At 48.8% G+C, this 27,524-nt stretch overlaps 1 protein-coding gene across 3 annotated transcripts in view; it reads right to left on the bottom strand.

Moving 5' to 3' along the window:
- Positions 1 to 162: 162 nt before the first annotated feature.
- LOC120541150 (ral guanine nucleotide dissociation stimulator-like 1) overlaps positions 163 to 27,524 on the bottom strand; it is a 43,520-nt gene continuing 16,158 nt past the window's right edge. For all 3 annotated transcript variants that reach the window (XM_039772504.1, XM_039772505.1, XM_039772506.1), the window contains exons 4-17: positions 27,351 to 27,520; positions 26,620 to 26,753; positions 26,166 to 26,384; positions 23,660 to 23,763; positions 21,341 to 21,425; positions 18,469 to 18,540; positions 17,490 to 17,576; positions 16,228 to 16,260; positions 14,139 to 14,260; positions 12,503 to 12,598; positions 8,073 to 8,205; positions 5,780 to 6,001; positions 4,529 to 4,643; positions 163 to 2,993 (exon numbers count right to left, since the gene is read on the bottom strand). In XM_039772504.1, coding sequence (XP_039628438.1) covers positions 2,824 to 2,993; positions 4,529 to 4,643; positions 5,780 to 6,001; positions 8,073 to 8,205; positions 12,503 to 12,598; positions 14,139 to 14,260; positions 16,228 to 16,260; positions 17,490 to 17,576; positions 18,469 to 18,540; positions 21,341 to 21,425; positions 23,660 to 23,763; positions 26,166 to 26,384; positions 26,620 to 26,753; positions 27,351 to 27,520 — 1,762 coding nt within the window. In that variant the 3' untranslated portion in view covers positions 163 to 2,823. The remainder of the gene's footprint in view (positions 2,994 to 4,528; positions 4,644 to 5,779; positions 6,002 to 8,072; positions 8,206 to 12,502; positions 12,599 to 14,138; positions 14,261 to 16,227; positions 16,261 to 17,489; positions 17,577 to 18,468; positions 18,541 to 21,340; positions 21,426 to 23,659; positions 23,764 to 26,165; positions 26,385 to 26,619; positions 26,754 to 27,350; positions 27,521 to 27,524) is intronic.

Genomic DNA, 27,524 nt, shown 5'->3' on the forward strand with positions numbered 1-27,524 from the left:
TTCTCCCCGTGTCTGCGTGGGTTTCCTCCCACAATCCAAAGACATGCAGGTTAGGTGGAGTGGCGATTCTAAATTGGCCCTGGTGTGTGCTTGGTGTGTGGGTGTGTTTGTGTGTGTCCTGCAGTGGGTTGGCACCCTGCCTTGTGCCCTGTGTTGGCTGGGATTGGCTCCAGCAGACCCCCGTGACCCTGTATTCGGATTCAGCGGGTTAGTAAATGGATGGATCTTCTGCTCTGTGGTTTCCATGGCGATTTGTGTCCCAAAGGCACTGGGACAGCACAACTTTGTGACATTACCGGAGGGACCATATAAAGGTCGGTGGGCACATTAAGTTGCACTTTAAGTGTCTGGCGTGTCTGGTTGATCAATTCTGTTCGGACAAAACCTTTGTTTTGTTTTGTTTTTTTTTTAACCATCTTTGTGAACTTGATGAGACATTTGGTGACGACCTCGGCTTGGTGTATTGACTGCCTCTCACCTCCTGCTCTTTTTCATTACTTTACTGTGTTATATTAGAGTCAGAGTACCTTTCGTTATCCAAAGTTTTATAGCACGGCGCTCCTTGATATGATAACCGATATGGAGAGTCGGGTGTGGAGCGCTGCGCTTGAATAAAGTCAGTGCAGTAACCACGAGAGTCCACCAGGTGGCAGCATTGCACTTGAGCAGCTTTACTTTGCTCGTGGTTGTCGTGCTGAAGTATTAACCTCGCATAAACGGCGGGTCGCGGGTCCTGCTGAGCTAAAGCTCTCTAGTGACATTCGCAGTGACCCCTACAATGTGCCATTTTCAACATCACATTTCTTATCTTGCAGTACCCCGGAGGTAGCAGGCACGATACGTCAAAACAATAATGAAAACAGAATGATTTAATAATAAAATAATAAACTAATTTATTTTCCCTTTCTACTAGGCCCACTTTATAATAAGCACTAAGGCACTACAATATTATTAACTAGCCTAGTGAAAAGCAAACGGGCTTACCGGATAGTCCGTCTGTTTCGTTCCCGTCATGCATTTGTGAACTTAAGTTTGCCAGATACGCCTTACCGCCATTTTTCGTTTTCATTGGTCATTCTAGACAACATTCCTCTTTCTTTGTGCTTCTGTTTGCCTTTCCTCGTTAAGATATTTGAGCTCATTTTTGGACGACGTGACGCACGGATGGACAGACGAATGCACGCCACCTTTAGTCGGCCTTTTGATGAACAGTCCTGCCCTCTTGTGGACGCCGGCCGACATTACACTTGAGCTGCGGCGCAGTTCCACCAGGGCGGACGTTTCATCGGTTTATAGATGAAGAGGGTAAGGCGCACTTGTACAGGTATGCAGACACACTGTATGTACAGACAGATATAGAAGTACGGGTGGTGGGTGTAGAAAAAGGTGTAGGTAAGCTGTGAGCTCCTCCCGGTGACAATTAGGTGATTCCAGCCGACAGCACCCGAGTGCGACTGCCAACACGTGGAATGCTGGTCACACATGCCAGTAAGAATGGCCCCAGTAATACCCACACTTTACAGTACAATGTCATGTGCCAGAGTTTTACTTTGGGTGGCCCCTCGCTTGGTCCCCAGTCCACTGTGTTCCATTTTGTACTGTCTGGTCTGAATGGAATGAAGGCACATCAATAAGAAATGGATAGAAGGAGTGGCACCATAGGGGCAGTGCCACAGGATGGCATTCTTTCAGAAGATTCTCCCTCTGTGGACCCTCAAATATGACTGCTAGTGCGCCTTCCACCATCACCCCCATGAACGATGAAGTGAGAGCCATTGGCACATCGCATTTTTTTAATTACTTTTGAAAGGATTAATTCCAGGTTTCCCACTGGCAGAACATCTGGAGCCATCTGCTGTGCCCAATCGCTGATCTGATATGCCCACGAGCCTCATTGAAGACCGCTATACAAAAACAAGCTGAACTGGGTTGAGTAAGCTCACCCTAATCAAGAACAATTTGTGAGCACCAAGACCACAGGGTCCTGAAGAGCAGGGTGTGATCAGAGCCATCCTGCTGCCCAAGCAACAACCCAAAAGTCCAAAGAACAACCCAAGTCCATCTATCGGATGTCGGAGCCCAGACCCTCACACCTGCCAGGACTGTAGAATTGCCATTTAGCTTCCATATAGGGGGCTTTGAAGTAATGTCTGTGAAAGGCACTATATACAGAAAGAAGAATTGTAAACCCACCAGCAAGGGTTCCATAGAGCTGATCTTGGCAGTGCCCATGCTGATGGCAGCACCCACAACATCCTAAATCATCCCCACGTACTCGGGACCTCATTGAGGGTAACGGACTTGGAGTGACAAAAAACAAAATGAAGACGAGGCCAGGCAGTCCACACAGTGGCCATCACCTACTGCCCCGTCCATGACTGGCACATCCTGCCGCAGTGCGGGACAAGTTTTATGTGAACACGATTCCCACTGCTCTACATTGACTTTGACTTTGACAGCCCCTGCTGTCTCATTTATTGGCATCTGCAGTGTGTGGACAGAGATGGAGGTGAGCAGCCCTCTCCTTGTGGCTTCTCCAGTGCCCGTGTGACTTTGGAGACATGTTTGCCCCTTCTGTGGCAGTTCCAGCAGATCTGAAAACTTCACCACACGTTCAACTCTAGTGGTGGGCCAGGGGGTTCCATTGTCCAACAGCAGAACACTCCAGAGGGGCTTCATCTAAGCCCGGCTTCTCCATTAGATCTTCAGAGGCCTTTGGTCCATCATGGCAGGTTCCTCAGTGTCTCCTCCTCACTCCCCTTGCGTTGAAATGAAGCGGCAGACGCTCACAGGAGGATCATCCCATCCTCCTCATCCTCCTCCTCACTCTTTTGAGGCAGTGAGCCAAGGGACAAGCCAGCTCTGGTAACTCCGCCCAGTGGAGGGAGAGGGCGGGGCTCTGTTATCCCGCCCCTTGCAGCGAAGAATGAAGTCGTAGTTGGCAGACGTGCACATGGCGTAGAACACATTGGCCTTGTCGGGGATCACCAGCTCTGAAACGGAATGAATCGGAAATTCAGTTAGGATTATAATTCAGTTAATGAACAAGCGGGCGCCGCCCAGCCCACCTCGTCCCGAGCTCCGTTATGACTCGCCGCAGTGAGGAGCTCAGGGATAAGGTGGACCATCTTGGCCTCGAATCCGCGTTCACACTGAATGGCCTCACTCTGCTTTTAAATCCCCTGGAATCCCCGGAACTGCTCCGGTGTCACCGATGTCACAAGCCACCATTGTTAACGGATTCAGCCGAGTTTCAAAACAGTGCAAAAATCACGGTGTCACCTTAAGTGTCTTGGGTTAGACTTCGACTCGACCTTATCTTTAAGATGTTGTAGCCCCCTAAGAGCAGCAGATCTTTTGATTGGTTAGGCTGAGTGACAGCCTAACCAATCAGTGAGTCCCATTTTAGGAGGACATTTCAGATCACTTTACTGCTTTGAGTCCTTTAAATTACTTGGTCAAGTTAATCGATTAATCTCTTCATTTGATTGATCAACACAATATGGAGCTGGCGTCAATTAAAAACAATTTCCTGGTCGGTTCCCTTTGAATAAATCATAACTATATAATTGTATAATTTAAATATCTATTGAATTATATATTAAACACGTTAATAATTCATATCATACACAATTATCCTCCTTCACAGCATAAAGCCACAACAACACTGTGACAATCCATAATTAAAATGAGACCATGACTGAGAGTCATTAAGTGAATAAGAATCGTGGAACTCGTCCTCGGGTAACGACTCGCTTCACAGCGCGACTGAACAACAACAACAGTGCGCCTCATTCTCAGGTAATGACTCGGCTCACGAATGAAATGAAGGAGAAGTGTTTGTGGGGAATGACTTGGTTCGAGAATCGAAAGAACGAGAATCACACAACTTGTTCTCGGGTAAAAATTCAGTTTGAAAAATCAAAAGAACGAGAACGCTGCGCCTCATTTTGGTAGCAAATTAGTTTCAGGGTTAAATGAACAAGAAGCCTGAGCCTCATTCTCAGGTAACAATTCAGTTTGAAAATCAAAAAGGTGATAATCATGGGTCACGTTCTCGGGTAACACTTCAGTTTAAGAGTCAAATGAACAAAAACCGTGCACCTCGTTCTTGGGTAATGATTCAGTTGGAGAATCAAAAGAATGGGAATCGTGCACCTTGTTTTTTGGGTTTCAAAAATTGAGAAACAAAATGATCATGTATCTCGTTCTCAGATAATGATTCACTTCAAGAATCAAAAGAATGGGAATCCTGCACCTCGTTCTTGGGTAACAATTCAGTTTGAAAGCCGTGCGCCTCATTCTCTGGTAATGGTTCAGTTCACAAGTCAAACAAACAAGAATCAGGCACCTCACCTCGTTCTCGTGCAGTGAGTCAGTTCACGAATCCATTGAACAAGAATCACACTCCTTGCTCTCGGGTAACAATTTAGTTGGAGAATCCAGAGAACGGGAATCGTGTGCCTCATTCTTGGGTAATATACTAATATTTATAACAGCCTCAGACTGGTAAAGTGCCCTGGCTTACCTCTGCCTTCACCAATAACCTGGCACAACTGGAAGTCCTCAAGGCGCGTGCCCTCTACGTTGTGCTTCTCCAGGGCCCTCTGGATCACGTGTGCCGTTTTGTCCTGGCTTGTCAACTAAAAAGAAGAACAAAGAAAGGAGGTCAGTGGATTTGCATATCTGAAGTCACCACACCTCTACTTGTGCCCACCAGATTCCCTTCATTTTTTCCCCACCATGGACATCTGATTTGTTATTGATGTGACAAAAGTAATCTGTGACTATTTTTTTAAATGGACATTTTTATATTTTTGCTACATAGACCCCCATCGATGCCCACTGTACTGGCAACTTTGTTATCTCTAGTTTTCATTTTCCTCAGCCATGACCACAAACATAAATACTGCATGTCTGGAGATTTCTCAGCTAAGCAGTACTGACGTTTCTAGATGTGGTAGTTCTTCTCACTACTTCTGCTCTAAAGCCCCGCCCAGCCATCTGCCACAAACAGATAGCCACACCCACACACCTAGCCCCACCCAGTCTTCTGCATTACCAACAGCGTATCGGCTCGACCTCATAACTCACGCGGTATGAAGTTAGGATGAATGTGTTCTGAGCCTTGTCAGGTCAGGAAGACTGAAGCCTCAAGGTCACGTAATAATAACAATATCATTATTATTATTATTGATGCTACATTTTATTTATATAGTTCCTTTCCCATGCTCAAGGTCTCCTCATGGATCCTGGTGCCGGAGAATGTCAGCATGTCGCATGTTGATTGGCACATGCAAGTGACAATTTCCCTGGACTCTCTAAATGCCTGAATTAAAATGCTGCACAGCTCCACCTGGTGGATATGCCCATCATGACATGGTGGTGTGCCAGCTTTTTAAACTTTCTTCAGCCAGTTTGAATGGGACTCCTCTCGTCAGGCATTCCTCAAAACTGTAAAAATAGTCATCTATTATTCTTATATTTTTAAGTGTCATTAATAATTGACCAATTACTATACCTCTGATGTGTGTTATTGCTCCACAATTCCAAAACCAGAGTTAACATTACTCTTATCTCTTTTTAATTTACTTTTTTTAATGTAATGGCTGCTCATCATTGTACTGTATGCTTTACCCCTGGGCGTTCACATGTGACAAATAAAAAATCTCGAAGCCTTCACTACCTTGTCCTCGGGAGGTTGTGCCCAATTTATGCCACCTGCCCCTGCTTCAGACCAAAGCCACAGGATTGCAGGCCACACTCGTCACCAACCTACCAGAATGCTCTTGTAGAGGTTGCCGTTGTCCCAGCCCATGCTGACACGGACGATGCAGGAGTCATCGATTTGCTGGTTGTAGACTGGAAGGGAGCTGCTGGATGAGGAACGCTGCTTGTCTTCCAGCTTAGCACTCACTGGCGAGAGGCTGGGCGAGGGTCCTGGAGAGTCCGGGCCAACAAAGACATCATCAGAGCCCTCCTGGCAGGGGGAGTCCAGAAGCTGTGAAGGACAAAGAGGCAGAGGAGAAAGAATGAGGGAGGAAGGAAGGTGGTGAGTCAATGGGTCACCCACTACCAAACAAAAGAGCACCCCCCCTGTGGCCGGGCACAGCTGCCCAGTATTAATCACAATGGCACGGCATCTACCTTTGTCAGGGATCAATGACATTCTGACAGTGATGACAAGTGAGCAGGCCGACTAAGGAGATGCCATCCAGAGAGGTCACACTGTCACTAGCAACACTGAGGGTGTTCATGCCAGCCGCTTCCTTAATTAGTCACGAGCTACGGCTACTAATGGAACAGCCTTTTAGCTTTAGTTTTAATTAAATTAAAAACGAGTCTAACTGGCTCGAAAATGAGTGACGTAAAGTCGGCTCTAAGCTTAGCGGTTAGGACTAAAAGCTTTTTATCATGTCTCTCATTTAGGAAATGACTCCAAACGTAGCCATGATTTAGAAGAACACGTGGACTGTCCTGACTCGACAGCAGCTGCCAGAGATCAGCACACACATCCTGGGAAAGGCGGAATGCTTTGGACACGCCGGACAGCGACGGACTCGTAAAGAGACGCCAATCTGACAGCGGTAACAAATCTCGGACGTTATGTCATCGCTCCATTATCCAGAGAAGCCGTCGGGTGAAACAAAAGTGTTGGTAACGTGACGTGTAAAGTGCAGATGTGTGACGGTGACGAGTTGGGTGTGTCACAACCCAGTATCTCTCAGATTCTGCACCGGACTCTGACAGCTCGTGAGGTGATGCGCCGATTATTTCTTTCCCCATCGCCTCACGGGAGGCCACGTTAAGGCAAACTGCATTCACGAAAATCGTCACAGGCACGTAACGATCGTCACCCCGATCCCAAACGAGCTCTCGGGGTCGACACACGGGTGCTCATGGATATAAACTGGCGGGGTGGTGGAATAAATAGGCGGGGCCGGACGGGTGATTGACAGCGCAGTGTCACACAGGTACAGCGAGCTCTCCATTCCGCGCCATTCCTGTAACAGTCACGTTACACTTTACAAGCTCAAGAAGGTTCAAGAAGGCGGGCGGAGAGTCCTGAGGAATTTTATAGAATCGAGCCTCGCAGGAGATAAGAGGGGCCATCACACACAAAGATTACCAGCGTCCATGAGATCTATGAAGTGTAATAGATACGTACGAGCGTAAGGAAGGCAGTTTGAAAACGACACAATAGCTACAATGGAGACAAGCTGACGCACCCGCTTGTGGTGGCTTATGGGTACTTCGAGGACGCCCAGCGCAGCGCGCTCCTGTTAGTCACATGAGGTCACATGAACATGCGGGATGGCACCGTCAGTGAATGACGCACCGGGGCCGAGGGGGTGAAAGCCGCTGAAATTCACTCGAGGACGTTGGCACAGTACAGACGTGAAGACAGCAGGACTCAACGAAAACTTCATGAAGGGGCAGAACAGCTTAAAGCGTGAAGAACGAGCATAACGAGCCACTGAGGCTCGGTCTGGCCGAACATCGACATCGACATGGCGACATCAGGGGAGTCCGACGGATTACGTTGTCCGCTGTTGCCGCACATTTGGATATCAGTTGTGGATTTGCGGCTGCCACAATGGGTGGTGACTTTGGGTGCCCACCTTGCACAAACTTTACGGGCACCCAAACAGCTGACAGCTCTGCACAAGATGGCGTCACTTTGGTGAATTTCAGCGGGTTTCACTCCCTCTGCCCAAAGAAATCTCAAACCGCGGCGCATTGTTCAGCAATGGTGCCATCCCACGTGTTCGTTTGAGTTTGCCTTAAAGTAGGCGCGTCTTCAAATTACCCATAAGCCACTGCGAACGTATCGTGTTGCGTCAGCTTCTATCGTCTAAGGTTACCGCGTGATTTTCAAGTTGCCTTTACTGCCTGATTTACCGTCGTAAAAGGTCAGCGGTCAGAATTAAGCTTTACCGAAATGTTGGAACAATGGCACCTTTGACCTTTACACTCAAACGTTGTGTAGTCGGCCCCCATGGGCCTCACGTCAACTCCCTGTCAAGAACGCCAGCAAATACAGGGACACCAAAAACACGAACCGGACGTACCTTCTCGTTTTTTCTGACGGGCGACTGGGGTGCAGACACATCGTCGACTTCAGACCCACTGGAACCCGACAAGGAGATGCTGACCTGGTCGAGGAACGCCCTGGAGGCAGAGCCCTCTGATCCCATAATGAGCCTGGCAGAGAAGAGAGAGAGAAGGGAGAGGATTACGGCGCCGCCGGCCCTCAGAGGTTCAGTCCACACTAACACAGACACACTTCAGCATTCCATCCTCCACAGCAATTTCTGATTGTTTCCTAAGAGTTTGTCGTCCACACTAACATGACAAACGCGTATCCGCTTTGGTCCTCCGACCACACAATGCCCTCCACGCGTCCATTATTACCTACTGCTTTTTTATGTACTTGTACTCCTTGTTCTTTGTGGCTGATGCCCCAGGAGGCAGGACCACCCTGATGTCCCCACTCCCGAGCCCCTGTCTCTCTCTGGCTCTTTAAGTCCACTGAGAAGATCCAGGAGCTCGAGATCATTTCATCCATCCTGGAGCTCTGTGAATATCGTGATTTCTGTTTGGATTTCCTGGTCTTTTGCTTGCTTTTCTTGCATTCTGATTCCTGGATGGTCTTATCAGGACTTGCTCATCACTCCTTCTGCCTTTTTTTTTTCAGCCCCGTACACCATTTTTGTCAAGAAAACCTCAACTTATAAGGATCCTTCTTTGTTTAGAAGCCGGAGGTTGACTGTTGTCCTCCCCCTTATGGGCCGTATTGACATGTTGTGTTGTTTTGCCAGCTCCCCATATTTTGGGGCCTGCTCTGGCTGAAGCCAGCCACTGGTATTTGGGCCCTGCCTGCATTAAGGTGAGCCTCTTCTGGGCAAGTTAGTGAGGATCCTGGCCTGCTTCTTGGCACAATGTTTGGAAGGCCTCACACCCATTCTGCCTTTGTGAAGATTTCACTTTCATGACAGCCCTAGTTGCCCATCTGTAGGAACAACCTGGCAATAAAGAAATGCAGAAATGGTGGCACCCAATACAAGATGGCCCAGTGATGTGTTAGACGGTGAAAATGTACCAACCACCTTGGATTCTGAATGAGAGGGAAAGCCTACAGGGATGAGAAAATAAAAACTTCAGAGAGCAAAAGGAGAAGGAAATCAGGAGCAGATCCACCTATAAAATGACTGGGGGGTGGGGGGATACGGACCCACGACAGGCGATTCACAAGGGAGGGGCAGCAGAATTAACTCTGAGGCCCCCCTGACCCCTTTAGTCCCATCTGAAATTCAGGCTGCCATCCCTTCCCACCACAGACGATCGACACTCAATCTGAAACAGGACTTGCTGGCACAGGGGAGGACGGTTCTGCCACCCTGCTTTGTGTCCTGCCTCGTGTTCGACGCTGTCAGGGTTGGTTCTGACCCCCCCTTTAATGAAACATTTTTGACAGACAAATGAGAAACCTCAGCTTCCCCGCTCCCGCCTCGTCCTCCAAGGCCCTCAAGATCAGCTGCTCAGCCCGCCTGTTGCCAAGAAAAAGCAAACCGTTGTTGGAGTCGGGAATGACGCACAAGGCAGGCTGGTGATTACAAGCCGAGACTCTTAAGGCCCTTGGTCGTTACTTTAAAAGCAGAATGAGGTCAACATGTAAAAAAAATAAACATTTGAATCCCCCCCCCCAGTCCGATCCCCTCGCCCATTTCTCAGGCGAGTTGCCCTCCATTTGACATGCCTGCGTACACACAGGAGTTTACTTTGGCACTGCAACGCACCTGAGAGGCTCTCCTGGTCACCCCAGACGCTCCTGCCAGGGCCGTTGTGCCAGCCATGTGGTGCACCTTGCAGAGCGCCAGGCCGTCAAGCTGAATGTTGGTCGCATGTAGGTGTGAAGGTGGGGCTGGATCAACCAACTGGGCAATCAGTGGGGAAAGCAGGGGTACCGGGTCCTGGTTGGGTGCACGGGCACCAATAAAGCTTTGGACATCACAATGGCTTCAAAACCTGTTCTGAGGTTCATGGAAGTTCCAGTAATGAGCGCACAGAGCCCGGTCTGACTAACTTCTTACACCTTCTTGTAATGTTCTCCCACACACTGACCCTAACATTCAGACATTCACAGTGGAGGTGAAGCCCCTCGGCTGAAGACTTCAACAGAAGCTACCTGGAGTTCACAGATCTGGAGGACCACCAAAGGTCCCTCTAAGGCCTATGGCCTGCTGTGTTTTCATTTGTGTGTGCAGAAGATGACGACATTGCATGGCATTTAGAGCTTTTCAAGACACTCAAAGTGCTTTACATGGTGGGCTTCGAACTGTTCAACAACCACCAATGAACAGCACCCACCTGGACAATACGACGGCAGCCATTTTGCACCAATACACTCACCACACATTAGCTGTTAGGTGGAAAAGTGGGGACATAGATGATAATAGTGATACAATTAATAACTCTTTACATTTATATAGCGCCTTTCTCACTACTCAGAGTGCTTTAGTGAGTGTGGAGCCACTTCAGCCACCACTAATGTGCAGCATTTCGCCTGAATGATGTGATGGCAGCCATTTTGCACCAGGACGCTCACCTCAGATTAGGTGTTAGGTGGTGAAGGGGAGAGAGAGAAAGAGCCAATTAGAGACAGGGGATGATTAGGGGGTCTGAATGACCAGGCCGTGGTGGGCCGTTTAGCCTGGCATCGGAATGCACCCTACTCCTTACGAAGGATGCCCAGAGTTCTTAAGGCCACAGAGAGTCAGGACCTCGGTTTTATGACTCATATTTATGGGACACTGAACCAGTCACTGCACTGGGGGCATCGGGATCCACACACAGACCACCACAGGGGTAAGTACCCCTTGCTGGCCTCACCAACACCTCTTCCAGCAGCAACCCAAGCTTTTCCTAGATTGTCTCCCATCCAAGCAGTGGCTGGGTCTGATAGTGCTTAGCCCCCGGTGGGTGACCTCCTCTGAAGTGCAGGTGGGCCGGCGGCTGGCGAGTTACCCTTCTATAGCACCTTTAAGGCTGCTTTGCAAAACTAAGCCGAGAAATGTTCATTGAAGAGAAAGGTCATTTAAAATCAGAGAGGGAAGAACAGCCATGGAGAAATCAGGGAAGAGAATTCCAGAGTGGAGGCGCCATGGCACTGAAAGACCTCCCCGTCCCAAGGTGGGCAGTCTGGTGCGTGTAGATCACGGCTGGTAGACCTGCGAGGGCATGAGAAGTCGGAGTGAGAGATCGAGGCTTCTTGGAGGTGACGAGGAGCAGGATTGTTGACCTTGATGCGGGGCTGAGCCGGTCACCCATGTAGGGGACAGCAGACAATGGTGGTGATGTGAGCCCAACACTTCAGATACTGCAGGTGACAACACCAGCTGCAGCGTTCTGAACATCCTGTGACTTTTGTGAAGACTTTGAAGGAAGGCCAATGAAGAGAGAATTAGAGGAGTCAATACGAGACGTCAGGAGAGCATGAACTGAAGTCTGTGCCTCATTAGCAGTCAGAATAGGACGACTCGACGGGTGGATTATGTGACGCGAGTAACACGAGATTCCTTGATGTTATTTCACCACAGACCTCCGTTCCCTTCATCCTGCATGAACGCGTTTCCTCGGCCGTCACTACAAACGTCATACTGTAATCACATATTCAAATCTAAGCTAATGAAGAGGATATTCGGGTGACACATTCCTTAGAGTCCCTTATGTATGTCCCTGCTGGCTCCTGAGACGGCCACATTCTGTACAACCTTCGATGACGCCAATGAAGAAAGTGAAATGGCCAGGACAGCTCAGGGTGGGCGTTTTTCTCTCATGGTGGGACGTTGAGATTTTGTGTGCCCCCTCACACTCAGTGACTCGCCCAGTTGACAAAATACTTTGTGACTTTACAGGTGTCACTTATTGTGCGGTGGGACTCTACAGTGACACAGTGCAGAACAATGAGCCATTTTACTGCATGTGTTTTCTTTTATTTATGCCCCGCCCCTAGCCACACCCTCTCTCTTTATATTGGCAGGAGGCTCTTGATGTCACTTCCTCCTCCTCGTCGTCTCCCAAGCCCCGCCCCTTCAGGCTCTTTCAAAGAGGTCAGTGGCCATTGTTGGACCTGCTTCTCCAGAGGAGGGTAACCTCACCTCATGAACTCAAGGAGCAGGCCTCAGCCTAACAAGCATCACAAACAATTCCATTTTGATCTACAATTCTTTTGTTGTTTTTCTTGTGGACATAAAATGGGGTCTTCCTCTGGGACCCCAACTCTTTTGGTGTCCCCAGGATGATTGTTCATAGCAGACAGGATCTGAGGTTTTCACTTTAGTTGGACCTACAGAAGTGAACAATGGTGACAATGCTAGAATTCACGGGGGTCTTTGCTGCCCCCTTGCATGACGTGAAGTTTTAAAAGCAACAGACTGGGGAAAAGCAGAAGGTGGAAGGAAACGGAGGTGGCGGCACAGGCTCGGCAGGGGTCTCTTACCCACTAAGCTTCTTCACCAGCTTCCTGTGGCTCCAGAGCCGGGGGGATCCTGGGCAGGGGTCTAGTGGAGGCTCCACCTCCCGAGACAACTCATGGCTGTAGGAGTAAAAGGAAGGAGATTAGGTCAGCGCACTTCATTCTGGACCCCTGCCATATGTCCACTTCATTCTGGACCACCAGCCCACGTCCACTTTTTCACTGGGATGGAGCAGATCTCTGGTTTGTCTCAGGAGATGAGTTTTTCCTTCAGTCTCCCTAACTGAACCTAACCCCCCCACCCCACCCCCACCTGATGAGAGCTCTGCTGTATTCCCAAGGGCAGGTGACAACGGGGGGGTGGTGTGGGGGTCAGATGACTCACTTGGCAGCTTGCCACCCTGAGAAAGGCCCAGCAAGACCCTCCACTTTTTTTGGAACTCTGCCACAGTGTTAAGGTCAGGTCTGCTGATGCTGCTTTTGGGCAAAGACTGTGGGAACTCGAGGAGATGTGGGTGGGCCGGGCAGCACCCCCTGGCCAGCCTGGCCTGTTACTCCTCCTTCTTCAGCATGAGGGTGCCATACAGCCTGCCGAATATTTCCAAAGGAAGCTGGTGGGCTCTTTATTAACCACCTTCCCCTCGCCATCATCCCATCCCGTGATTAGCCCTTCTGTCCCTAGTGCCACATCTGACATTGTCACTTGAGTGATGTCCCTGTCCAGCCTGCCCAGAGTCCACTTCTACCCAAACGTGAACTTCATTTCTGTATATTCTGTTAATGGGACGAGCTGCCAAATGACTGGGGGGGCACAGATGTGACACCAGACAGGCCAGGATACACACGAGAGTAATCCAGAGTGAGGACTGTAATTATAGACAGGAACCACTAGGGGGCAATAAATTAAACTATTCAGGGGTCCAACTAAAGAGAGGTGTGGGCCAGCTGAGCTCCTCCAGCCCTACAGGTGGCAGCACCAAAACCTCCCAGACAGGACAGCCTACCATCACACCGGTCATTGAGTTCAGTTCTTCTTCTGGGAGCCTCCGCACTTAATGGACGTTTGGCGGGCTGCAAGGTCAACCCAGAATGACCCTAAACCTCAGGGATTCCTCCATTATGGAGTCGGGATGGGAGCTGCTGTACTGGAGGGACGTCTGATCCTGCGTTTGAAAGGTGGCTGAGTCAATCTGCTCAGTCGGCCATGGACCAGCCTGTGGTGTGAATAGGAGAATACGAGATTTGTGGATTATCCCTCCCGTTTCCAAATGGAAATAATCGACAACGTGGTTACCTGTAAATTAGGTGGGCTGGATGTGCTTGGAGTGAGAGAGAAAAACGTGACCCCCTGGACAAAGTGAGATGGTGGGTGGAAACAGCGCATTGCACTGCCTAGCCACATAGGTGTCCATAGGGGCTCCAAGCGGCATGCAGTCTGACTGGTCGACAGAGGTGTCACCACATGACTGTGTCCCCCAGGGAGGAAACTGGACACTTGGAGTGGGTGGGGCTTACATTTAAGAAGGGTCCTTGGGCACCGTCATGTGCCAGGCTTCAGTGTCCTCGGTCAGAATAGAATAAGGATAACCACAGCAGGGGCATCACTGGGTGGTCAGTTTAGAAGTGAGGGGACATCCAGGTCAGCCTCCCCCCCACTTACCTTTCCTGTTCTGACAGCATCCTGTAGCTCTGCAGCCAGACGGCGATTTCAGGATGGAGGCTCAGCTCATACTGGCAGCAGGTTGCCTGCAGTTGTTTGATCCGCGACAAGATCTCAAACTCCTGAAGAGGAAATTAAACCCCAGTAAGAAGAAGCCACCACAGCAGCAGCAGCAGGGGTCCCCTTCCTCAGATGTCACCCCAGAGTCTCCTAACTGTTCCTTGCCTGACCATGCCAGTCCATCTGAGTGCCACTAAGCTGCCAGTCATGACTGATCTTCACTTGTGCTCATCATCTGATGGTTTTATCCAAAAGGGCTTACAAATCACCATGGCACAGTACGGTTCTATGTCATGAGCCCTGGCGGGTTTCTATTTTATATAGCGCCTTTCCTGGTGAATACCAACCTGATATGCTTTCACAAAACAACTCTTATTTCTTTCTATATTTGTGCAATATGAGCCTAAAAAAAGTTTCATACCCTGATCACAAACACAGTCCATGGACAATCATAGGCTGTGCATTTCAACACCTCAGCCACTAGGGGGCTCAAACTTTTTACATGGCGCCTTTTCATTGGGCCCAGCAGGTCTTCATTTGTTTTGCAATTGTGGGGGATTGGACTCTGAGAATCGCCCCAGGGATTGATGGTGAATGATGACCTGTGTGAGTTTATATAGCGCCTTTTTCAAAGAGCAACATCAAAGTGTGCTTTACAGACACATTACAATTCTTTTCCAACCAATTACGTGACTCACTTAACGATCACATAAGGAGTCGGGAAGGGAACAAGTCGGCAATCGACTGAAAAGTCCATTGATTTTTGTGGTGCGCCCTTCACTGAGCTCTTTAACTCAATGCTTTATAGTCCTTTGCCATTGTGTTTGTAGGCTAACAATTTCCAGAGCAGAAGTCCATTTATAGTCGTGAGTGTGGTAATCAAATATTTTGTACTTCATCGTTTTAGCCACTAGGGGGCCATCTTGCTTAAGAACAAATGTCATTAAGTCACCTTTCCATTTACTGTATAGCACTCTTCACTGAGCAGCAGTGTCTTATTCTGGACAGATAGCTAGGCAGACAGACAGGCATGAAGGGCACTATATAATAGATAGATATTAAGTTTGGTATAGTAGGCAGGATAACAGACACATACATAGATAGATAGATAGATAGATAGATAGATAGATAGATAGATAGATAGATAGATAGATAGATAGATAGATAGATAGATATTAATTGTGGTAAAGTAGGTGGGATAACAGATGGATAGATAGATATTTATTTTGGTATAGTAGGCAGGAAATCAAACAGATAGATACATACTTTTTTTGTCCCCAGGGTGAAATTATGTCATTGCCACACCACTACTGCTCATCCTACTTATGGACATCGAGCTCAGCAATCAAATACTCTGCATTTCATTGTTTTAACCCCTAGGAGGCATCCTACATATAGACCCATATTATATAGCACCTCTCCATTTATAGCACCCTTCACCAAGCACAAATAATAAAAGGCTTCAAAGTTTATAATCTTAACCACTAGGGGGCCCCTCCTACTTATGAACTAACTTTTCTTATATAGCGCCTTTCCATTTATAGCCATTTATTGTCATTGGGACAATGAAGAGTGAAATGACTCCCTCATTGCACGTCCGCACATCATCTTCTTCATAGCGCCTTTTAGGCTCATTGCTCTTGCCTCCATATTGTAAGCCGTGAGGATTATTAATCACTCAGGATCACGTCGGGGGGTCAGAGGCGGGGATGAAATTGACAACTCAGTGACGTACAGCTCATCTGTTCAGCCACTAGGGGGCTGTGCTGCTTTGTGCCATGGTGGTCTCCAGGCTACAGGTGTTTGAACACACACTGTCTTAAGCCCCTGAGCCACTAGCCCCCCCACTGCCCCCTGCCTAATTGGGTGCTGTTGCTTCTTCTTGCCATCACAGGCCTCATCACCATTTTGGCTCAGATTTCTGATATTTCAAATGCTGTTCTTAATGAAGTGAAACTTTTAAGAATGAGTCTGACGACCCACCCGCCAAGCATTTGTAGAAAAACAAGTGGGAGATAAATGCTCTTACCCGTCTCCGCTTCTCAAAATTGATTAGACCTCCCTGAAATGAAAAAAGCAAAATGGAATAAATGGGTTAAAATGCAACAAGTGGAACTCTAGGGGTCCTGGCCTGAAAGCATTGAAGTGAGACCCCAATGAAGAGGCAGTGGTTGGGCTTCAGGTGTCCACAGTGGATGAAAGGACGTAAAAGTGAGGAGCACAATTAGAGTTCAGGGTCAAGTCTGTTGGAGTCTCAAATGGCCTCACAATGGCTGTGCTACAAAGCCAACTTCATCAGGCTAGAACATCGGCAATGGAGGGCACTGCTGGGTGAACTGCTCAGACCACTCAGGGTTACCTCCAGGAGGGCCCAGAAGGTCAGCTGGACCATCAAACCATCCTAACGTGGTGAGCAGAGGAGTCGAACTGAGGATCGAAGTGTCAGAGTGACACGTGAGCTCAAGTGGTGTCGACGCATCACGGAAGGCATTGGCTTTTGTATTCCACTTCAGTTTCTTACTGCCGTTCTGTAATCGTTTTCCAAATGAATTTTGTCCCCAATGGTAGATGGAGTAGAGTAGTAAGCGGTGTGGCAAGACGTTTTGGATGTTTGGCGGTCGACTAGTTCCACTCCCAAATGGTGGCGCAGGAGAGTGAAGGCGTGTTTGTGTCAATTTGTACACGCAGGTAAGAATTTCACTCTACTGGCCACTCCAGTGACCCTATAAGCCTATGATATAGCACTTTTCACATCTATCAATCTATGATATAGCGCCTTTCACATCTATCAATCTGTAATATAGCACCTTTATATCAATCTGTAATATAGCACCTTTCACATCTGTCGATCTGTGATATAGCACCTTTCTATCAATCTATGATATAGCGCCTTTCACTTATATCGATCTGTAATATAGCACCTTTCACATCTGTCGATCTGTAATATAGCGCCTTTCTATCAATCTGTGATATAGTGCCTTTCACATCTATCGATCTGTAATATAGCGCCTTTCTATCAATCTATGATATAGCACCTTTCATATCGGTCCACCACTAACGACGGTGCCGGAGTGTGGAGGTGTGTCACGTGTCAATTAACACACACTGTGCACAGGAGAATGAAGACCCTCCAAAGAGTCAAAAACCACCAGAGAGGACAGACACCAGGAGAGTCACATCACCTCGGTGACGGATGACAGAGGGTGAAAAGACCACTCACTAGGATTAAGGTCCAAGAAAGACCCTTAAGGAGGTCTCAGCTAACCAAAAGGGGCGACAAGGAATGCTCACCTCCAGAGTGTCCGGCAGGGCCGTGTCCAGCATGGTCAGTATCGTCAGGTAGGTGCCCAGGTAGGGGACAGTCCCTGTGCAGGGGTCCTGAAGCAGTAGAGACAAAAAACAATTGTTCAGACAATGACAAGAGTGGGTGGTTGGGTGGTAGGTGGTCTGCCATAAAGTCAACCAAAGAACGGAGCCAATAAATGGTCAGGACCTGCAGACCCTCCAAGGCCTGGTGTTTCACAAAACATCTCGCGTCCACCCGTTCGTCTCAGAAGTTGATGCAAGGGTCCCGATTGGACTTTGGTGTTCATTTTTTATTATCATTTGATTTTTTTTTTTTGAGGCTGTAAAAAATTAAGATGGCAGCAAAAGGTCAGCATTCTGTAGGACCCAAGCCTGGTCGGGCAGCCCCTTGATTGGAAGGTCCACTGACACAAGGGGGTCCAAGTTGGACCCAACAACCAAACATGAACATCTATGAGAATCTGGGGGTCAAACTCCACACGCACCACAATCGGGTGGGCGATCTCAAGTCTGGACCCTAGAGCTGGCAGACCACTGTGGCACCCCATTTGTTAAAGATCACGTTCTGTTATCAACACATCCTGTGGTAATGCTAAACGTGATCACCTAAATATCAAGAATAACTGAATTTATAAAAATTGGTGCCATTAGTGGTGGGCACCAATTGATTTTGCTTACTGTGAAAGGTGCTATATAAATAAATAGAAAAAAAAAAGTCAGCTGGCAGATGTTACTGGACGACTGAAAGCTGAGGCCTCAGTGTGGTCCAGGAGGGATGTGTGGGTGAAGCACCTCAGGGTCGAGTCCATCACCTCTAGATGCCAAGTGCCATCTGCTCGACTACGCATGCTGAAGGGACAGTGACGTCACTGCCTGGGAAACACCAGACCAGTCCGCCATCCGATGATTCATACATGTTGGTCTCCTGGGAAAACTTGGAAGGCACAACTAATGAGAAACGTACCGCCAGCTGGCACAAGGAGCTTCGCTTGGGACAATTGGGGTTGCCGTCGCACTCGCTCTGGGAGTCGGGATCCTGCAAAACAACAGCAGCATTCATTGAGTTGTTGGCAGTCTGAGGAAATAAAATCAGTGCAACATCCTATATGCCCACCCACACCCCGCAGGACAATTAGCCACCCACAGCAACTAATGACTGGCACTGGGATGAGAGGGTGAGCAAACGAGAGGATGCCTTGAATTTTGCCCCCCCGATTAGCCCCTTTGTCGAGTCATCCATGAGATCAGGGCATTTTATGCCTCCCTGCTGGGCACCAACTCTCCTCCTCACAGGTTAGTGAAATAAGGGGCACGCAGCATTCATCTCATCTTAGACTCCCATGCGACTGAAATCCTCCTGGTGGAAAAAGGGCATCAGGTGCTCACTGCATATCTTTTCAAGCCATCCTAATCCCATTCAGATTCAAAAAAATGGGCATGAGATGTGCACCTGTCACCTTCCAATAATTTTTTTTTAATTTGTGGCATGGAGCTCTTGCAATTACCAGGTGCCCACCTATGTTTTTACCGATCATGCCGATGAAAAATGGGCACAAAGCACCTGAGTGTTTGCTTCAAGTATCGGCTGCCTACTTTTACTATTAGAGTCATGGAGCACCAGTGCCCACCTGGCATGAGGGCCACACAAGTTTTCCTAGTGCACTTGTGCGATTCTTAATTATTGAACTGCAGAGCACGCAGTTAAAGAAAAAGTGCCCACAATGGCAATACCAGTCAGTTTTAAAAGGCACCCAGCATGCAACATTATCTTGTTCTGGCTTCACATGCCTTGTGTGGCACAACCTGGCGATTCAGCTTTTTCTTAAAGACAGGCACAGATGAGGCAACCAGACAAGACAAAGTCCACAACTCGAGGACGGGCTTGTGTGGAATTTGAACCCTGACATTTTGACAAAGGCAGCAAATAACCCGCACAACCTGCTGACCCACTGCGCTGCCCATGGCCGAGCTGCGCCCGCCTGCTGAAGGGTTACATTTTAACAACTAAGCGCCCGCTCTACTCACGTTTGCAGATAATCTGCAAGTGCAAATCTCTGGATCTGTTAGAACTAAAGAAATAAAAATAAGCTTATCACGCCACCTGTGCCAGCTCCCTTATCACTTGCTATCTTTAAGCACGCAAGTGGAAAAAAAATGCCCAAGGCTCATTCACCTGAGGCTTGTGGCGCCACCTAGTGGGCTGTGGTGTCCCAGGAGAGAGGCAGAGAGTATAATAGAATATAACATTCATCTGTACGTTCAATGCCCTCTTCTACTTGAACCTATTAATTGGTTTGGGACAGGGTCCCCTTGGAAAGGCGCTATATAAAGAGTGACTCAACAGCAGGCACACCGAATTCTTCCCTAACCCCCAAGAAACTATAGGAAGGATTGGCAAAATGCTGAAATTCACCTGCAATTCCAGCTGCCTTAATGTCTAACAGAACCAATCAAATTCTGCTGCTGCAGGACAGGATGGGACAGGAGGGACGGGTGGGCCGCTCAAGAAGGGGGGAGAAAGTGAAAGGAAATCTACCTGGGCAGGTGATGGCACATTTCATTCTGCCATCTTCCAGTCAAAGCCACAGACAGTCAGGACCCAACTCTCGGGGTGGACGGAGTGCCTGCAGGGGGTGCCACTCCATTATAAGGACCATGGGGTCACTCTCGTCACATGTATCGTCACAGAACAGTGACACGCTTTGCACGCAGAATCGAATTGTGGCCTGGCTGGCTGTTTCTGCACAGGCTGAAAAGTCAATGGAGCTGAGAAGAGCAAAGCTAGGTGGGCTTTTGATGGCCAGTTTGAAAAACTAAGCCCCTTTACATATGCCAAGTTTTGGGGTAGTTCTGCGCTTCTCTGCTCCAGTCCCCCTGGTTCATCTCCCTGGAGTCCCCCGTGTCCCTGTGAGGTTTTCTCCAAGTCTTCCGGTGCATCTTTTCACCCTAATTACACTGACTGGGGACAATAAATTGGTCCAAAGTGGGCATCTCATTTAGGGGGTCATTCCTACTATCGCCTCATATGCCCAGTCTCCTGGGTTCAAATGCCCATGTGGACTTTGCATGTTGATTGATGACTCCAGGTTGAACCAGGTGCATGTGTGCCCGAGCGGGTACTGACATGGACGGGCATCCCACTCAGGGTTGGTTCCTGCCTTGCCAGGATAGGCTCGGCCTCTCAGCCCTGTAGATCTGTGCTGCCCTGTGCTTACTGCTGCAAGGACAGACTCCAGCTTCCCATGGAGAGCATGGGGTCAATAAATGGAGGGACGGCTGCCTGTCATTTACTTTCCATTTTTTCCCCCCCTGCGAGGCAGCAGGTGGGCTTCAGCAGCGATGATTGGCACCCCCATAAACATAAGACCACATAACTGGCTTGAAAGGAGCTCCAGAGAGTAAAGGCTGACGGACTGTCTGCGGGATTCATTAACTCAGAGAACCGGTGAGGAGCGGACTGGACTGACTCACGGTGGTCTCACCTGAAGACCCCTGCACGCACATTGAAAGACATCCTCCTGTGAGGGAAGCAAAATGAGTAATTTAGCCAAAAATAATCTGGGTCACTGCTTACCCCTTCAGGCCAAAAAGGAAGTAAATGCCCAAGTGACGAGTCTGCTGGCATGACAGACGTGCCACACGGCTCTGCCTGCCTGTCACAATCACCCCCACCATTCGGCTGTGTGTGGCACCACAGAGCTGCACGAGGCTCTGAGATATCAGCAGAAATTGAACAAACTCACAGATATTCGGTATAAACACCCATGGAGCATCGTCAGCACCCATTCAGTCCCGGATGCCCTCGCCCAAAATCACACACGTGACCAACTTCTTACCTTCAGCAGGGCCTCCTTGGTGGTCAGCGGGCAGTTCTCATCGTCAAAAAACTTGGAGAGCTGGTCCAAAATCACCAGGCTGTCTCTGAAACAGGGAGAGGGCCATGAAATCAAACACTACGGGGGCACCACGAGTGCACTCTGAGATACGCACACGTCACACACGTCACACACACGTCACACACCAGGCAGTCAGTCGTTGTGGGGGGTCATTCTGTCATGGGGGTCTGTCACCAGTCTGACTAGGACAGGAAAGCCAGTGGGAACGCCTTAAATAGACACGGGGTGGGGGGGTCAAGTGTCAACTCCGCACAGACAGTGAGGGGGTCGACATTGTCACCACAGGTCACTGCATGTAGCATTGATGAGAGGACAATAAGACAAACAACCAACAGTAAAGTAATAATAGCAGAACTAAACAAACCACAAAATACAACTTTCTAGAAAGTTCTGATGCTTAGTGCCGTCGGGCAGGAGGGCCAACTGCTTCAGCGCCACACTGACGTCACTCTTAATAATAATGTTAGTGAAGATGTCAGCAAAATGTGACGATCTGTCAAAGAGTTGCATAACGTGAAATAGTTTATTAAAAAATAGTTACGTGGCCTTCTGTAACATTGCATAGCTCGAAAATAAAAATAAAAAATAGATTAAGAATTTTAAGATAATATAATGGACCTTTCTATACACATACAGTACATAATGTCACATTGTCACCCGTCTATCTGCAAACAACTGCTCCTCACTGGGGAGGGGACAGAGGTGGGTGTGGTCGAATGTCAGACTCCTCCCATATTCAATAATCCTCCTCCTCCCCTAGCTGCAGAAACTCTTGTGGGGCGGGGACAGCTGTCAGACTCCTCCCATATTCAGTAATCCTCCCCTACCTGCAGAAGATATGACAGGATGGGGACAGATGTGGGCGGTGTCGGGGGGTCAGACTCCTCCCATATTTAGTAACCCTCCCCTAGCTGCAGACCATATGATGGGGTGGGGACAGATGTGGAATGCAAGGAGGGGGAGTGGAGTGAGATGGGCACAGAGTCGAAGCCAGCCGGGCACGTGTGGAAATTATTAGGTTTTGATCGCATCTGATTTTACATTAGACAAGTCACTTTATTAAACGTACACTTTCTGATTTTATGGTCACCGTCGCTGTTTGGCTGACAGGTCAAGCGCAGAGGAAGCTGGAGAAACGACGAGGCGTGGAGCCAACTGAAGGGCCACTAAGCACTTGTGCCCTTCGATGAAGACAACAGCCCGCTGCATGGCTGCCCTTTTTATTTTCCACTTGTCAAGCCCTCTTTAGGTGTTTGCTCGACTTCTTCAAACAGCAAGCATTGGAACAGTGCCCCGACGTGGCACCCTGCCAGCTCACCGTGTACTTTTGCCCTGTTTGCATTCTGCTTTACAGGTGGGTGGGTGGCCGAGTGCTGCAGTGTTCTAAACTCAAGTATGAGCCCACTTAATCAAATTCCGATTCTGCCTAGGATGCCAATCTGTCTGACAAAGCCCACACTGTTAGAACAGTGCCAGCATAGAAAGAAAAAACTGAGCAACCCAAGAGGAAAACCCAACAGACACGGTGAGAACACCAACTCCACAAAGATGGAGAGCTTGAACCCAGGAGAATGGAACTGCGAGGTACTAGCACTAACCACTGTGCCACCCGACACACTCAAAGAGACCGGCAATAAATGAGGAAGAGCAAAGACGTCGAGTGCACCGTGCCCAGAGTCCATACCTTCAAGGTGGTAAGGCCGAGAGGGTTGAGGGAACTCTGGGAAGTCTGCTCAGCCACACCCTGTTAGGAGTTTGGGCCTTCAACTTTTTTCAGCAAATGTATTTTAAGTTGTTTTTTATTATTGAGTGGATTTAAGTTCTTTTTAAGGGTCTTTATTATATGCCGCTTCATGTCATGCCACCATTTTAGTTCACACAGGCACAGCCCATACAGTTTCATTGCTGATGCTAGGGGGTGACATCTTCATCACAGACCTCACCGTGTCCGAGATTCTGGATAAACACCAACGTCTCATGGTCGGCTGATTTCACAGATATTTTTGACTCCATTTTCTCGACTCTTCTTGTTTTGACTGGAGTGGTGGGCTTCAACTTTGGTAGGGGCTGCTGCTCGTATTTAGACTCTGATTTTGGGATCATCCATCTCCTGCCCCGCGTCTCCTTTCCCTCAGGACTCACCCTCCTGTACTGTCCCACACACACCCCCCTGTGGTTGCTTTTGAAGAGGCGATCCCACCTCTGACACCAACACAGTAAGTATATCGCCCCCATCCCACCCCCTCTTTAGAGAGTTACCTGCTGACTGCCGCCCAGGTCCTCTTGAGCCGATAGACGGGGTTCGACTGAAGAGCGGACAGGATGGCCCTCAGCGAGGTGAAGTTCCTCAGCAGCATGCATTCCTGAAAGACACCAACGATGAAGACGTTCAGCCCAGTGGGGTCTGTCAGGTCGCAGGGTCCCATTTGAACACAAACTCCAGGAGGTCAGGTGAGCAGGGCTGGGCGCCTATTCATGTAGCTGCCAGCTGACCCTGGCACAATGCTGTGGCACAGCACAATCCAAAAAAGTTTCCATCCCCTAATTAATAAACAGGGGGCCAGCTGTGCTAAAGTGCCATTTTATTGGCACAGTTCTGAGGACACCTGCAAGTCAGAATGTGAAGCTCTGCCTCTAATAAACGGCTGCCCGGTGCTCAAACATAAAGCAAATGGCAAACAACAATACAAAGACACTTGTTAAACCTACAGGGGTCACAACGTCTTGTACAAATGTGACATTGACAATAAAAAAGTCCTGTGCTTAACATGGCGTTCTTACTCTAGAGAATGGGATCTTCCAACAGCTGATAAATAGAATTACTAAGGACAACGACGGTGGCATAAGAGTAGACTTTGACCCACTCTCAGGTGCCATCTGCACACCCTAATAAATGGCGGGTTGTAATTTTCACAGTTGGCAGGTGTCCTGAATTTGACCTTCCAACACAGAAGCTCCGCCTACAAGCTGATTAGATTAGATAAGCAGCCAATGGCAGCGCTCGCCTTTATGGTCTGCATGTCATTGTTTCTGATGGACGACAGGATCACACAGCGAGGAGTTCAGTGATGCTGGCACACTCGAGGCCGAATTGTGCAGAGCTTTACGCCAACCCAGCCAGACTGGCATTCGATTATGCGACACAGAGCTGAATACGAGGCCATCGATGGACCACCAATACCCCCACCACGCATCCCGAGTTCACATCCCACTGCTGACTTGCTTTGCTTTGAAAGTTTCTTCCGTCTTTACCGAATGTTTTGCGCTTTTTAAAAACCGTTTTTTTTTTTTAACAACAACGATCTCCATCAGAACAAGTGAGCTCACCGAGTTTACGAAAGTATCGCCGCCCGCAGCAACACGACGGAAAAAAAAGCAGAAGACAAAACACAAAGATGGCCTCATGTTGGCATGAATCGGTGGTTTTTAGAAGCTTTAGTTCGGTTTCCACGACTCGTCTCTTGGCTCGAGTGTTGGGCAATCCCACCGCTGACACCAACACAGCAAGGGACTCCTGTAGCCCCTCACCCCTTCTTCACGGATTGAGCCACGGAGATCACGTCCCGCTGCTGCGTCGGGGCAGTTGATGTTACGACTTGCCAGGATTTGAACGTTTCTTCCGTCTTCACCTAATGTTTCTTAATTTACAAAAACTTTTTTCTAAAGGATTTTTAAACAAAAACGATCTCCGTCCAAACTAGCGTCCTCACATTGTTTATGAAAGTATCTCCTCCCACATTAACACGACCAAAAAAGTGCACACAAGAAGCGCAAAAACTGCCTCGTGTTGTAGTAAATTCATGGTTATGTTGATGGTTTCGCGCGGTTTTCTCGACTCTTCCTTTGGCTCGGGTGTTCGGCTTTCTCCTCTTTAATAAAATCGACTCAGGTGACGGCCGATGCTCGCTTTTAGACTCCGACTTTGGGATTGGCCGTCTCCTGCTCTGTCTGTCAGAACACACACTCTTGTACCGTCGTCCCACACTCCATTTTTGCTCTCTACCTTTCTGGGTTTTAAAGGCCAATCCCACCGCTGACACCAACACAGTAAGGGACTCCTGTAGCCCCTCACCCCTTCTTCTACCTGAGGAGATCACGTCCTGCTGCTGTGTCTGGGCAGTGGATTTTGTCACTTCCCTTACTTTGTAAATTAGGAAAAAAAAATTTGGTAAAGACAAAAGAAATTTTCAAATATTTTCTGAAAGGATTTTTAAATAAAAACACTAGAATTGTCATATAATTTATGAGAGTATCTCAGCCCTCACTAACTAACACAACCGAAATATGCATCTGACGTAACCTCTCGCCTACGCTGGACGTGCGCACAACGGCGAAAAAAATCCCTGGAAAGGACGGTGAAGCCGCTGGCTGCGGGACGCTGTGATCTGCAAACCGATTCTTCTTCAGCGTTCACACCGCACAGAGCGCAATGCACACGTAGTACAGAAAGGCAACTCCTCTGTGTGTCCGCCATGTTGGAATTTGGTTTGCTTCCGGCGATGGGTGACCATTCAGGGAATGTGATGTTGCAATGAGCAGGATCCAATCAGGGAAGGGTCATGTGACAAGCACTAACCAATCAGCGCCTGCGTTTTCACCCACTGAACCTTGGGGGGCGGTCTACGGCTCTGGAGGGCATTTTGTGGAACGTTTGTTTCAAGACGGCCATAACTGGTTCACCCCCTGCAAACCAATTTCGTGCGTTGAGACCTTAGACCCACGTCGAGGGTACCACCCTTCCAAATCTCATTCCTCCATATCTGACCTGTGCCACTTGGATCCACTTCTCGACTATTCTGGCCCGGCAGAGGGGGCGCAGGTTCCCGGGGTCGCTCAGCAGCGTGCCGATGACACAGTTGGTGACGCGGTTGAACTGCTGAATGGTCGCCTTGATGGTGGGCGCCCGATGTTTCTTCTCTTTCTTGTCCCGCTGGGACCACACGCAGCCCAAGCACTGGAAAGGATGCACTTTGGCAAAGAGGTCCTTTGGGGGAAAAAGAAGGAGAAACGGGATGCGATTACAAAGAAGGCTGGAGAAACTGAACCTCCTTTCCTAATGAAGAAGTCTCCTGGTCGGTTTGCCGAGTGGCCTCGACGATTTGCACCTCAAGTAAAACTACAATGAAGACAACAGAAATGGCCGATTGACCCTAACGGTGGGACGTCTCTCGACAGCACATGCCCACCGTGAACGAGTTCAAGTGGGCGGCCTCACTTACAGCATCCATGATGGTGAACTGCTCTGCGATGTCCCGAGAAGGGAAAGACAGGATGTCCGGCCGCTCTGAGGAGTTGCACACGTCCACCTCATCTGCACCCACCTTGAAGGTGATGGCCTCTGTCTGGCAACAATCTGAGGGGCAGAAAAGACCTGATGAATAAGAGGAGCTCATGGAAGAAAAGGCCACTGCATGGTGCACCTTAGATGTACTTTTAAGATAAAGAGTAGAAAGATGGACCAGAAGATCAAAAGTGGGCAACAAATCAATGGTCAGAAGTCAGTTGTAGACAGGAAGCTCACAGCAAACGTAAAGCAACAAAACCAAAAAACAGAGAAGCAAAATCAGAAGGATGGAGACTGGAAATCTGGTGGTGAGTGTCCAGTTTTGTCCTGTCCATCTCCTGGTCCAGTCTTATTGTTCTCCCAGTCAAAGGCGACATATTCTGGACTGCTGGTATGATCTGCTGGGCTCAATGAGACAAAAACTGGCCTGCAGACCACTCAGTCGACATACAGTAGGTGGGACACCAGAACCAATGACAGGTGCCATAATTGGTAGGAATTTGTCTCCACCCAATTTCTGACATTCGTCGCCAATCGTTTTTTGTCGATGCTGCACAAAGATCTACAGAACGGGGGACAGCTAGTGGTGGTCACGTCAGAATGTCCCCTTCCTCCCATTCCCACCATGCAGCCCGTTGACATGGCCGTCACCGGTGTGTCTCCTACCGTCCTGACGGAATCGCTGCAGCACTGCCTCGGCCTGCAGGGTCACCTCTCTGTACTGGGGGTCCTGGCGCAGGTAGGCACAAAGGGCATGCAGGCAGGCGTGACTTGGGGGATCACGGAAGTCTTCCCTGTACTCATCCAGCCACAGTTGGAGCAGACATTTCAGAGTCCTGG

This window comes from Polypterus senegalus, chromosome 12 (genome assembly GCF_016835505.1).
Source record: "Polypterus senegalus isolate Bchr_013 chromosome 12, ASM1683550v1, whole genome shotgun sequence".
In the NCBI taxonomy this organism is placed as follows: domain Eukaryota; kingdom Metazoa; phylum Chordata; class Cladistia; order Polypteriformes; family Polypteridae; genus Polypterus; species Polypterus senegalus.